General features: G+C 39.6%; 1 protein-coding gene across 2 annotated transcripts in view; it reads left to right on the top strand.

Moving 5' to 3' along the window:
- dcun1d4 (DCN1, defective in cullin neddylation 1, domain containing 4 (S. cerevisiae)) overlaps nucleotides 1-14,303 on the top strand; it is a 68,680-nt gene continuing 54,377 nt past the window's right edge. Inside the window, exons 1-2 of one of the 2 annotated variants that reach the window (XM_072252725.1) lie at nucleotides 1-361; nucleotides 13,678-13,748. In XM_072252725.1, coding sequence (XP_072108826.1) covers nucleotides 343-361; nucleotides 13,678-13,748 — 90 coding nt within the window. In that variant the 5' untranslated portion in view covers nucleotides 1-342. The remainder of the gene's footprint in view (nucleotides 362-13,677; nucleotides 13,749-14,303) is intronic. The other variant, XM_072252726.1, reaches the window with a different exon arrangement.

Below are 14,303 nucleotides of genomic sequence, written 5' to 3'. Positions count from 1 at the left end.
CTCAGGGGTATAAAAATCCACAGGAGGACGCTGGCACAGTAGAAGGAGTATACGTTCACTTCCGTTAGAGGCTCGAACGGGGACAAGTGATCGATAACCCGGTGAAGATCTTGCGCCAGTGGACGGAGGAGAAGGCGGGGACTGGAAGGCGCCTGGGTGACCCCCACCCCCAACACGCCCTTTGACATTCCAGTAACCAATCGAACACCTCGCTGAACATCGGGCCGGAGAACAGCCAATCGGCACGCCGCCGAGGCGGGACTTCCGCAGTTGCTGGCTGGCTTTCCCGGCACGAGCGGAGCGGTTGTCCAGCGGCGTTCTTGTACCTTTACTGCACTGAAAATGCACGCGGATGCAGTCAGTAAGTATCAGCTCGCTGGCCCCTTCACATCCCCCCCACACCGGTCCGCAGCCAGTCCGGGATCTTTGTGAAAAGAAAAGAATTGGCGTTGCGTTGCCCACCTTTCCCACCACACCCAATATCGTTGTTTAATAAGGATTTTGCGTTACTGGTAAGAGAAGCAATGGCGCAGCTATTATCCTGTTTATCGTCCCCCTCCCCCTTCTTTCTGCAAAGCGCTGGCAAATACTCCCCCCCCCCCCATCCCCTTCTGTGTATCGTTCGGGGGCGAGGAATGGCACCGTGATAATTTCCCCGTTCATTAAAAATTGAGGTAAATCAGCCCTCGTACTGCTGAAGGAAGGACATGAACATTCTCCTCCCTCAGTTATGGGGGTGGGGACTCCAACTCGGCTGCAAAGCTGATTTGAGTTGCATTTGTTTAATACTGTCCAGGGGGAGGAACAGAGCACATCAGTACGCAAGTGCGATGTTCGTGATGTATTCTAGGAATTGTAGTTATGTGGTGACGCATTCTCTGGTTTATGCGTGGCAGCCCGTCACAAGTGAACTGCAATCCCCAAAGAGCTTTTGGGCGCAATGAGCCGGTGAAGTGTTGTTAAAATCCTTTCCCACTCGGATGCGGAGCTCCACCTTCCCATCTCTGATTGGCAGAGCGGATCTTCGCGCACGCCTGTCTGCCTTCTCTTCGCGTTTGTTGGTCAGCTTCTGTGTCAGTCATTAAAACAATTTCTATTTCTTGGCTCATAGATCTCTACTTTATTTGGAAAACAAAGTACCTTAAATACACTCACTGCTATTAGCATTTCCACCACTGGTGTGGTTATGCAAGATATGGTAATTATTCTGCGTTCAGGTCAGTTGGTCTGTCATTACATTTGGCCGTTTATTTGTCTAGCTTTGGAAACTTGTCATTTGGGGGTATTAAGGCAGTAGAGCAATTTCAGATTTTAAAATGTTCCTTGTTGGTTTGCTGTCAACTGTTTAATCTAGATTTGATTTGACTGGATCAATTAAGCTTCCTCAATCAGCAACAGTGTCAACACATATCTGAGAAGTATATTTAAAGTATTTGTAACTTTTTTAACTCTGTGTTTTCCCAAACTGGTGTTGTAGTACTTGCCACATAATCCAGTTTTGTTTGGAGTATGTTTGCCGTTCGTGGTAATGTTTCACTACAGTGGAATCAATTATGATCTCATTCGAGATGTGGAAGCTCATTGTTCTTCCTAATGGGTTAGTGTTGGTTCATTACAAATACTTATTTTCGTCTCCGTTTTACCTGTTAACTGGGGAAATATAAATTATCTTTTTTAAATACAAATTTGATGTAAAATATTTTGGATTTGCAAAGTGCACTTCTGTTCTTGACAGAAAGGCCACAGTCAGTCTGTGTTGGCAGATAAATCTCTTGCTCCATCACACTAAGCACTGGCGCTTCCCAAGGCTGTGTGTTCAGCCCGGTACTGTTCACTACTCTGCTGGCACATGACTGCATTGCTACATGCAGTTCAGGTCTGCTGATGATAAAACAGTGGTTGGCCTCATCAACGATGATGAGATGGTGTTCAGAGAGGAGATAGAGCAGCTGGTAGAATGGTGTGAACACAGCAACTTCATTCTCATTGTGGACAAAACCGAAGAAATGATTGTGGACTTTAGGAAGGTGCAGGCTGATGGCTCCTCACTGCGCACATACGGCTCCTCAGTGGAGAGAATTTGGAGCACCAAGTTTCTGGGAATGCACTTAAAGGACCATTTCACCTGGTCCCTCAACATCATCGCTTTGGTCAAGAAAACACAGCAGTGCCTCCACTTCCTGAGAAGATTGAGGCTACCCTCTCCACTCCATTTTAACCAATTTTTACAGGAGCACCGTCGAGAGTGTCCTGACCAGCTGCCTCACTGTTTGGTATGGGAATTGCAAGTCACATATCGCAAGTCCTGACAAAGGATTGTGAGGACTGCTGAGAGGATCATTGAGGTCTCTCTTTCACCCACTAGAGATATTTATCAAGAGTGGTGTATACACAGGGCCCTTGGCATTGTCAGTGATCCCTCCCATCCACCCAGCAATCTTTTTGACCCGTACCATCGGGCAGGAGCATTAGCACAAGGACCGTTGGGATGGGAAGCAGCTTCTCCCCCAGGCCGTGAGACTACTGAGCTCTCTGCTGTCACCCAGGTCTCATCACATGGAAGTGCAAGTAGCATTACACTATTCATTTTTTGACTTGTATATGCACATTGTTTGTTAATTTATTTGTAGTTATGGGTGTGTTATATGTACTGTGTTGTGCACCTCGGTTCAGAGGAATGTTGTCTCCTTTGGCGGTATACGTGTGTGCTTGAACCATCTTTTCTGTTCTTGTTCTCACATGCAGATCTTGCTTGTGTTGATTGGTTGTATTAACTCCAAATATTAAAAAAAATTCCTGACGTATTTCAGTAAAACAGTTTATTTGATGGATATAGTTACTAACTGAAATAAATAATCAAAGGAAACTTCTGAGTTCTTGGCATTCTAGGTAATTCAGTTGTATGTATATCACTTGAATAACTCAAGACACTATATAAACATAGCGTCAAACAATGATGTCTTTTTATTTTCTGACCTCTACAGTCAGTCAACATGATTGCAGTTTTGCTTTAAATGTGCACTAACTCTTACATGCCCTGTTATCTCAATACATAGGGATATGGAATACATACTGTAAAATTTGTTATAGTGGAATTATGGGAATAAGCCAAAAATGGGTTCTTGTATTCTTGCCATTGATGCCTTAAGATTCTTATTCTGACCTAATGTTGGTGACCTGAATTCTGAGTTTTGTGAGTGAATAAGCTGTATTATGTCAAGTAAATATTTGGTGTGTAGAGAAGAAAATTTGTTTTACATGAGTAGTCTCTTGGTATATTTTCAAATACATAGAATCATGATCTTGGTCTTTAAAATTTTCCTTTTGATTATTGTGACATGTATTTGAATTTGGAGAAGTGTATTGTGGCTTAAATAGCAGAACATTTCTTGATGTGAGGGCAGTGAATATTAAAATACAAAGTAATATAATTAGTAAGATGTGTGCAGTTGATTAACTGAATCTTCAAGTCTATTCAGGCTGAGCACCAAGGGAATTAAGAAATGACAGAATTGGATGAAAAACTGATTTGAAATACAAAATTGACATCTCATTGAATGCCAAGAATATTAATTGCAAATGACATGTATTCACATTTTCTGAAGTAAAAGCAAACCAAAATTCCTGAAAGTACTTAGTTGAGGTGAAGGTCCAGGGGTTCTTTAATTTCTGAAACTTTCTATAACACCATAAGCTATAGGAGCAGAATTAGGCCATTTGGCCGATAGAGTCTGCTCCGCCATTTCATCATGGCTGATCTATTATTACTCTCAACCCCAATCTCTTGCCTTCTCCCCATATTCCTTCATGCCTTGACCAATCAAGAAGCAATCAACCTCTGGCTTAAATATACATGAAGACCTGGCCTCTACAGCTGTCTGTGGCAAATAATTCCACAGATTCACCACTCTCTGGCTAAAGAAATTCTTCCTCATCTCTGTTCTAGAAATTCTTCCCTCTGTTCTGAGGCTGTGTCCTCTGGTCGTAGACTCTCCTACCATAGGAAACATCCTCTCCACATCCACTCCATGAAGACCTTTCACTATTTGATGGGTTTCAATGAGATCACCCCTCATTTTTCTGAATTTTAATGAATACACACTCAGAGCCATCAAACACTCTTCATATGATAAGCCATTCAATCCTGAAGTCATTTTTGTGAACCTCCTTTGATCCCTCTGCAGTGTCAGCACATCCTTTCTGACATGAGGGGCCCAAAACTGCTCACAATACTCCCAAGTGAGGCCTCACCAGTGATTTATAAAGCCTCAACATTACATCATTGCTTTTATGTTCTAGTCCTCTTGAAATGAATGGTAGCATCACATTTACCGTCCTCACAACATGTAAATTAATACTTAGAGAATCTGAGTCCCTTTGTGCCTCAGTTTTTTGAATTTTCTTTCCATTTAGAAAATATTCTACCTTTTTATTTCTTCTACCAAAGTGCATGTGCCACTTCTATGCCCATTCTCCTAATCTTTAAGTCCTTCCTCTCTGCTTCCTCCAAACTACCTGCCCCTTCACCTATCTTCGTATCATCCACAGCAAAGCCATCAATTCCATTCACATATAATGTTAAAAGATGCAGTCCCAACATAGACCCTTGTAGAACACCACTGTTCACTGGCAGCCAATTAGAAAAGGCTTTCTTTATTCCTACTCTTTGCCTCCTGCCAATCAACTACCACTTTATCAATGCCAGTATCTTTCCTGAAATATCACGAGCTCTTAGCTTGTTAAGCAACCTCATGTGTGACACCTTGTCAAGGGCCTTCTGAAAATCAAAGAACACAACATCAACCAATTCGCCTTTGTCTATCCTGCTTGTTATTTCTTCAAAGAATTCCAGCAGATTTGTCGGGTAAGATTTTTCCTTGAGAAACCATGATGACTATGTTCTATTTTATCATGTACCTCCAGGTACCCCAAAACCACATGCTTTACAATCAATTCCAACACCTTTCAACTAACTGGTCTATAATTTCCTTTCTTCTGCATCTGTCCCTTCTTGAAGAGTAGAGTGACATTTGCAATTTTCCATTCTTCCAGAACCATTTGAGAATCTAGTGGTCCTTAAAAGATCGTTACTAATGACTCCACAATCTCTTCAGCCACCTCTTTCAGAACCTTGGGGTGTACATCATCTAGTCCTGTTAATTTATCTACCTTCAAACTTCTCTGTTGCCCAAGAACCTTCTCCCTCGTAATGGCAACTTCACACACTTCTGATACCTGACACTCTGGAACTTCCACCATATTCCATGGGGAAGTCTGATGCAAAATTTTGGTCAGTTTGTCCTCCATTTCCTTGTCTCCCATTAATACCTCTTCAGCATTGTTTTCCAGTGGTCTGATATCCATTCTCACCTCTTTTTTACACTTTATATATTTAAAGAAACTTGTGGTACCCTATTATTGGCTAGCTTTTGTATTCTATCTGTTCCTAATGACTGTTTAGTAGCTTTCTGTTGGTTTTTAAAAGCTTTCCAATCCTCTAACTTCCTACTAATTTTGCTCTCTTGTATACCCTCTCTAAGCAAGTTGACACCAAATTTTGAACTATTCTATTTGTTTCATGTAACTAATTATTTTGTTTCTATGTATTTCATTTAAATCTGAGCTAGTTTTTATACCTTTTGTCAAAACTACATTGAAGTTTCAAGTGTGAATCCTGTTCCATACTAAAAAGGAAGTTAACTTTTAATTCCTTCATGCTTTCTCTGCCACAATAAGATCATGACTGATTGTTTACATCCATTATGTTTTCCTGTACCTATCTAAATCCCTTGATTCCTTGGATTTAAAAAAAAAGACATTGATTTGTGCCCTAAATTAGCACAATAACTGAGCTTTGTAGCTCTTTGTGGGGAGGGTTATGTTATTCTTCTGGAAGGAGTATCATCCTTGTGTGTTAACCTTTTCAGCCCCATTAGAATCCTACTGAAGGTTTTTGGCCCGAAGCATCTTCTGTACTCTTTTCCTAGTTGCTGCCTGGCCTGCTGAGTTCCTTCAGCATTTTATGGATGCTGCTCTAATTTCCAGCATCTGCAGATTTTCTCTTGTTTGTGATTAGAATTTTATATGTTTGGATTAGGTTGACTCTCATTCTTCTAAACCCTATAGTGCATAGGCACAGTCTGTTTAATTACTTGCAATGGAAAACCCTGTAACAACATCACAGGCCCAGAGCATCACATTAAAAGCGTTCACAAGAAAAAAAAGTAAACACACCAACACTTGTCAAGCTTATTTTAGAAAAAGTATTGTTGGGCAAGCTCAACTGCCATCTATAAATTTGATGACACCACTGTTGGCAGAATCTCGGGTGTGTTTTCAATGGGGGATATAGGTATGAGATAGATTGGCTGGCTGAGTGGTGATACTCAACAATTTCACACTCAATGTTAGCAGTTCCAAGGAATTGATTGTGGACAAGGAAGGGGAATTCTGGAGAACATGCACCTGTCCCCTTTGAGGGGCCAGCAGTGGAAAAGGGGGAACAGCTCAAGTTCCCGTGTGCCACATCTGAGAGCATCTATTCTGCGCCCAACACATTAATACAATCATTAAGAAGGCACACCAGGGTTTCTACTTCATTAGGAATTTGAGGACTTCTGGTATGTCATCAAAGACTTGCAAATTTCTACAGATGTACAGTGGGGAGCATTGTGACTGGTTGCGTCACCACCCGGTATAGAGCCTCCAACACACAAGGAGCTGCAGAGGGTTGTAGACTCGGCTAGTTCTATGACACACTATACCCTGCCCACCATCTTCAACAGGCAGTGCCTCAAGAGGGTGATATCCATCTTTAAAGGCCTTCACTGTCCAGGATGTACTGTCATCACAAAAATACCTTCGGGGAGGAGGCACAGGAGCCTGAACGTTTTTAAAAACAGATGTTTCTTCTCTGCCATCAGATTTATGAAAGGTCCATCAACCTATGAACAAAACCTCATTTGTCTTTTGCATTATTTTTGTTACTTGTTTGTCTTGCACCACAAAACAACAAAATTCATGACATATGTCAGTGATAATAAGCCTGATTTTGATTCTGCTTTTCTATTTTTCCACTAAATGCACAACTCATGCTGTCTTTGTTTCATTTGCTATGTATTTACCCATTCACTTAGCCCCGAAGCATCTTTATTACTACCAGCTCTCATCAACTCGTATTATCAGCAAAACTTAATCATAGCATCCAAGTGATTGATGTAGCTGAGAAGCTAGGACCCCAACATTAATCCCTGCAGTGACCCTTTAGTTGTAGCATTCCATCCCAAAAATAATTTTGTTATTTTTATTATTGATGTAATTTCCCTTCCCTAGGCTGTGGATTAAAATCCTCCATAATTACAATTGTAACCTTGTTACATGCACCTCTAATTTACTGATTTATTCCGTGCCCTATATTACTGCTGGAGGTTTGCAGACAAGTTTGATCAGTACAAATCTTTATTCTGTGCTGTTTCTCAGCCACATCTAAACTGGTTCTACTTGATATTTTTTCAAGCACGGATCCTTTCTTGCCACAGCTTCCATTGCGTGGTGGAAGATATAGTTCCCATCCTGGATCACTTTTCAACATGGTTATTAACTCATACCAACTTAATTGGAATTACTGTACTTTTATATTATTAAATGTTATTTCTTTGGTGATATTTGTGTATAAACTAATCATTAATTTGGAAGATCTGGTGTAATCCATAATGTTATTAATAATGAGAAATAAATGGAGAGGAATTGACTACTTAGTTATAAATGCATTCTTACTGTATCGTGTGAGACACTGTATCCTAGCTGGACAAATTTTAAAAAAACAAATGGGATTTGGTCCTTTTTTGTGTAGCAATTCCTATGATATATCAGTATGACAATCTGTTGGTTGCTGTTTACTTTAACAGACATTGAAGCTCTAAGTCATCAGATGTAGGACTGAACACCTCCAAAACCTTTGTCTGGAAGTAGATACAGTGTGTTAAATTGATTAACCAGTTTGTTGCTCAAGTATATTGTGGTTGTTCCTTAATCGATGAGTTGTTCTCTGACTATTAAATTAGTTTACAAAGCTGTATTCACTCTTCAAATTTTAATTTGAAACCTTTAGCCTTAGCTAAGTTATATTTTGTTTTACATTTTTTTTATCTTGCAAAAATTATAATTTTCCCTTAAACAGTAACTGGTGTTAAAATCTGTCCAATTATCTTTGTAATATCTTTCGTAAATCTTGGGGTACGTGCTTTAAGTAATCCCAGATCTGAGAAGTATGAGCAGGAAAGCACTGTTGCCTGATATATCATGGATTTTTTTAAAAAATCAGGTTTATGGTATAAGTGCCACATTAAAACGAAGATTAATTGTGGTATCTTACAGTTTGCTGTTTTATAAAATTACTTCACAAAGTACAGTGCAGAAAACGTCTTGGGACTGAACTGTTTGAAGTGCAGTTTATCAGTCTTTTAAAGTGTTTAGTGTACTTAATATCTTTAAATGTGGTTTTTGTATATGAACATTTGGAAGATTTATTCCAAATCTTTCCCTTTTTCACCATTTTCCATCAGGATTTATTTACACTTTTTAAAGGGAGGTTGATGATTGCATTGAAGATTAAATGCCGATAATGTATCAGGCAGAGCTGAGGCATTCAAATTCTGAATGCATTTGGACAATGCATGTTCAGATAGGATTCAATTGTACTTAATTAAATCAGAATCAGGTTTAATATCACCAGCTTATGTCGTGAAATCTGCTAACTTAGTGGCAGCAGTACAATGCAATACATGATAATATTGGGGAAAAAAAGTACATTAAGTGTGTTAAATTAAAAATAGTACAAAAACAGAAATAATAAAAGTGAGATAGTGTCCATGGGTTTAATGTCCTTGTAGGAATCAGATGGCAGAGGGGAAGAAACTGTTCCTGAATTGCTGAGTGTGTGCCTTCAGGCTTCTGTACCTCCACCTTGATGGTAACAATGAGAAGAGGGCATGTCCTGAATCATGGAGACCCTCTATGATGGATGCCGCCTTTCTGAGACACTGCTCCTTGAAGGTGTCTTGGACGCTACACAGGCTAGCACCCAAGATGGAGCTGCTTAATTTTACAACTTTCTGTAGCTTTTGATCCTGTGCAGTAGCCTCCTGAATCAGACAGTGATGCAGCCTGTTAGAATGCTGTCCATGGTACATCTGTAGAAGATTTTGTATGTCTCTGGTGACAAACTAGATCTCCTCAAACTCCTAATGAAATACAGCAGCTGTCTTGCTTTCTTTATAGCTGCATCGATATGTTGGGACCAGGTTAGATCTTCAGAGATCTTGACACCCAGGAACTTGAAATTGCTCACTTTGTCCACTTCTAAACCCTCTGAGGATTGGTTTGTGATTCCTCATCCTACCCTTTCTGAAATCCATAATCAACCCTTTGGTCTTACTGATGTTGAGTGCAAAGTTGTTACTGCAACGCCTCTCAACAGCTGGTATATCTCGCTCCTGTGCACCCTCTCATCTCCATCTGAGATTCGGCCAAACAACGGTTGTATCATCAGCAAATTTATAGATGGCTTTTGGGTTATGCTTAGCCACACTGTCATGGGTATAGAGAGTAGAGGAGTGGGCTAAGGACACATACCTGAGGTGCAGTAGTGTTGATCGTCAGCGAGGAGTAGTCATTAATACCAATCTGCACAGATTGTGGTCTTCTGGTGAGGAAATCGAGAGTAGTACAGTGACCTAAGTTCTGTAGCTTATAAATCTGGACTGTGGGCATGATGGTGTTAAACGCTGAGCTATAGTTAACAAACAGCATCCTGGCATAGGTGTTTGTATTGTCCAGTTGATTTAACGCTGTGTGAAGAACTCTAATACAGTTAGGAAATGCAATTTAAAGACAAATTTTGGAAATGGACATGTCAGCTTTTTAATTGAAATACTTATTGAAGCCAAGGGTTTGTAGGACAAGGTAGTTTACATTGGAAATATTTTCTCTATAACTAGATTTCTTAAGATAATTGGATTTTACCAAAACTTGCACTTGCAGTTCAAGATGGTATCCCCTGTACAGCAGGCTAATGCTTTCTCTAATATATTTCTAAAAATTACTTAAGTAAAATAATCACCCTATTTAGCTTAAGGTTTGGTATATTGTTGACATATTATCACAAAATTGCCCACTAGTTTCCTTTGCAGCTGCTTGTTTCAAATTATTGGACAAATTAGTATTTTTTTTCTAGGTCACAATGATCATAAATAAGGTTCGCAATGTATCAAGGAAGCTTTCTAGAGTGGGCTGTAAAATAAGCAGAATGAAAAGTCAGTGGATGAGCAGAGGCAGATGTTTAATCACTGTTTCATAATACTCAGCAGAAGTTTATCCCTCAGAGGGACTGGTTTGAAAACATGAATCATCAATGCTTAACAAAGGAGGTCAAGACAAATATTTAATCAAAAACTAAAACGCACAAAATGACAAAAAAACTAGTGGTTGATTAGATTAAAATGCTAATAAGGAGGGAGAAAGTTGATAGTAAACTGACATCAAGAGCTTCCATGGATTTATAAAAGGGCCAAAGGGTAGCTTTGTGTGGTATCTCTAGAGATGACACTGTGGAATTAATAACTGGAGATGAGGAAATGCCAAATAATTTAACCCTCAATGTCGGTCTTCATGATAGAGGCCATGTGAACATCTCAAAGTTAACAGGTTGGCTAGTTTCAAATAAGAAAAAAGAACTTGCATGCATCCATATCATAAGTGTTGTAGTATTGCAAAAGCTATGGATTTAAAGGGAAACATCACCATGGTCCAATAGCTTGGATCTAAGAGTTTTGAGATAAATGGTTGAAGGTAAAGCTGTTGGTAATGCCTTGTTCAAGAGGGCTAATAACTTAACACCTGTTGTTTGGAAGATAATGAAGTCTAAGAAAATTACAGCTATTTGTTTAAGAAAAACTTAGCTAAACCTTGTTTATATAGTTTAATGAAAGGGGAATGTGAGACAAATTTGCTTGAATTCTTTGAGGATATGACAAACACAAATGATAGAATGTATAGATGTGTAATTTGATTTCCTGAAGCATTTCAAACATATAGGAAAGAACTCCTTGTAAATTTAACTTGAATGTGATGATTCCATGAATAATATAATTAGGTTATTACTTAACTAAAGTTGCCAATAAGCATACAAATATTACTTGCAGAAAATTAAATGTGTTAGTGCACAATGTATAAATTTAATTAATTTCACTGTTGAAGTGCTTCAGAATACTTCTGAATTTGGCTTAAGCAAATGCATAGATCATTATTATTTCCAACTCTGGAACAACTATTATGTAGCTGTCCATGGGAAAAACATTGAATTTTGAGTACAAGGCCAGCACATCTTAGTGATTATTCTTTGTGCCTTGTTGATGTTGACAACAATACTGAATTAGAACTGAAGTTGCTAGAATTGAAAATGTGGATTAAATGGGATAATTGGTATCCAAAGGATGAAGATATTTACCCAAGCAGCATTACCAGTCATTATTGTTCCCTGATTACGTGATAGTAATTTGTGAACTGAATCTTGTGCTGTTGCATAGTATCGGTGGATCTAAATTACTGTGTACCATATTTGGAGTTGTTGCTTTTAGTTTGAGATTATGTTTGTGTTGGCGTGTGGCCAAGTGGTTAAGGCATTCGTCTAGTGATCTGAAGGTCGCTAGTTCGAGCCTTGGCTGAGGCAGCGTGTGTGTCCTTGAGCAAGACATTTAACCACACATTGCTGTGGGACGACTCCGGTGCCAAGCTGTATGGGTCCTAATGCCCTTTCCCTTGGACAACGTTGGTGGCGTGGAGTGGGGAGACTTGCAGCATGGGCAACTGCTGGTCTTCCATACAACTTTGCCCGGGCCTGCGCCATGGAAACCTTCCAAGGCGCAAATCCATGGTCTCACGAGACTAACGGATGCCTATGTTTTAACACACTACACGTTGGTAGAGAGTTTTAAAAAGTCATCAGGAAAATGTGCGTTATCGCATCAATATTGTACACTCGGTCTGGAAAACTTTATACAAAGCTTGCATTCCATTTTTGGTGCTAAAATTGCTCTGTTGTGCAACCATATGTAATTAAAACAGTGTTGAATGACATTTGGGGAAAGCTGCTTGCATCAAATGATGAAGTGATGCAACAATTTAGTCCAAGGTTTTCATTGAACTAATTTTATTGAGCTTTTGTCTTTTAAGTGTTCCATTTCCTTCTTTCTTTTGGGTTGATCATCTGTTGAATATGTTTGCATATGGTTTCTTAACAATGTATAATCATTTAGCAATTTCCCAAATATGTTTGTTAAATATAGGCTTTAAATTTGTCTACTTTAGTAGCTTGTTGAATTACAAGTGATTGGCATATCTCCATCTAACACTAGGCCGGCTGGTGGCACAATGGCATCAGCGCCGGACTCCGGAGTGAAGGCTCCCGAGTTGGAATCCGAGTCGGGCCACCCCTCGACCACGCTTTCCACCCGTGCTGCGTTGAGTGTCAAGCTAACCACTCGGCCTCGTTTTTAAAAAAAGGGTGGAATCATTATCATTCATATTGTGACCCGGTTAATCCAAAAGGAGACTAATCCTGACACCACGCGCCAGACAAGAATGGCTGACTGGTGCGACATGCTAAAAAAAATCTTAACACTGATGTAGCACTTTTAATTTATTATTGTGCAATGGCACACAACGCATCTTGGACACATTCATCCTGGACAAAGATTATAACCTAAAAGATTTTTTCCTTTGCAGCACCCAGACCAATGTTAAATGTTGGAGTCTCAATTTCCAGAATTAACAAAGTTTTGGGCTAGGAAAGGTTTTATATGTTGGAAAAACTAAGAGTGTATTGCTCTTCCTTATGCTAAATCTCACTTGCATGCAGAATTTCAGATTTCTGGGTTGTTTTATTACTGAGCTATTCATGGGACATGTGAATATTCTATTTTAGATGAGGTGTTAGTATTTTTTTTAAGGTATTGGTGAGGCAGTATCTGGAATTCTGTGCATAGTCTCGTTCCCCTTTATGAATGAATATGAGGCAGGGCAGAAAAGGCTAGTTCTCATTATGTTTCACCAGATGAGGGGTTTGTCCTATCACAAACAGATACAAACGTTTGATCTTTTTCTTTGGAGTTTAGGAGGGATAATCTAAACAGGATGCTGAGGGGCATAGTAAGGTAAATGTTAAGACATTTCCACTCGTGAGAGTCTTGAATTGGCACATAGTTATAAGATGAGGAACAAAAATTAAACAGATGCAAAAGGATAATGTGCAAACATTGAATCTGTGGAATTTTCCAACCTGTTGGTTTTGGAGTCTGCGTCAGCAGACTAGCTGATAAGTGAAAAAAGAGGTAGCTAAATCTTGGAAACTGAGGGTTATGTGGAACTGGCACAGAAGAGTTAAGGCATGGGGCAGATCAGCAATGATATTTAATGGCAGGGCAGCCAGATCTCCTTTCCTGCGATTTTTCTATTATGTGTCTTGGTGGCAGATTTAATGCTTTTTCAAAGCTTCATTCAAATAATGTTTCGCATTCTTGAAGCAATGAATTGTGGGTATTTGGGACTGTTGATCTTCCGGTGTTTAATTTATCTCTGGAGTACCAGTGTTAATTTTAAATTGTTTTTCCTCTCTTCTAGATTTTCCACTAACTTCTCATCTGTCTACATTGGCCAATATTCACAAGATTTACCACACCTTAAACAAACTGGTAACTTCATTTTTATTAATGCTTGGCAGTGCGGAGTAACTGTCCTGCAGTATTAAGGAGTTTATGAAAGTGGATTGTAAAGCCAGGCCTAGATCAAATATAGACTAGATTAGATTAGATTAGATTATGAGGACAAGCAGTCATCTTTCATTGTCATTTAGTAATGCATGCATTAAGAAATGATACAATATTCCTCCGGTGTGATATCACAGAAACACAGGACAGACCAAGACTGAAAAACTAACAAAAACCACATAATTATAACATATAGTTACAACAGTGCAACAATACCATAACTTGATGAAGAACAGGCCATGGCACTGTAAAAAAGTTCAAAGTCTCTTGAAAGTCCCACATCTCACGCAGAAGGGAGAAGGAAGAAAACTCTCCCTGCCATGCCTGACCACAGTCCGACTCTGAGTCGTCCGAAAACTACGAGCTCTGATCAGCCCTCCGACACCGAGTACCGAGCGCCATCTCTATCTGAATGCTTCGACCTCAGCCTCGGTTGCTAGCAGCAGGCAAAGCTGGAGATTTTGGAGCCTTCCCTCCGGA

This window comes from Mobula birostris, chromosome 3, assembly GCF_030028105.1.
Source record: "Mobula birostris isolate sMobBir1 chromosome 3, sMobBir1.hap1, whole genome shotgun sequence".
In the NCBI taxonomy this organism is placed as follows: Eukaryota; Metazoa; Chordata; class Chondrichthyes; order Myliobatiformes; family Myliobatidae; genus Mobula; species Mobula birostris.
Note: the sequence above shows the minus strand (reverse complement) of the source record. Positions and strands in the feature narration are given on the sequence as shown.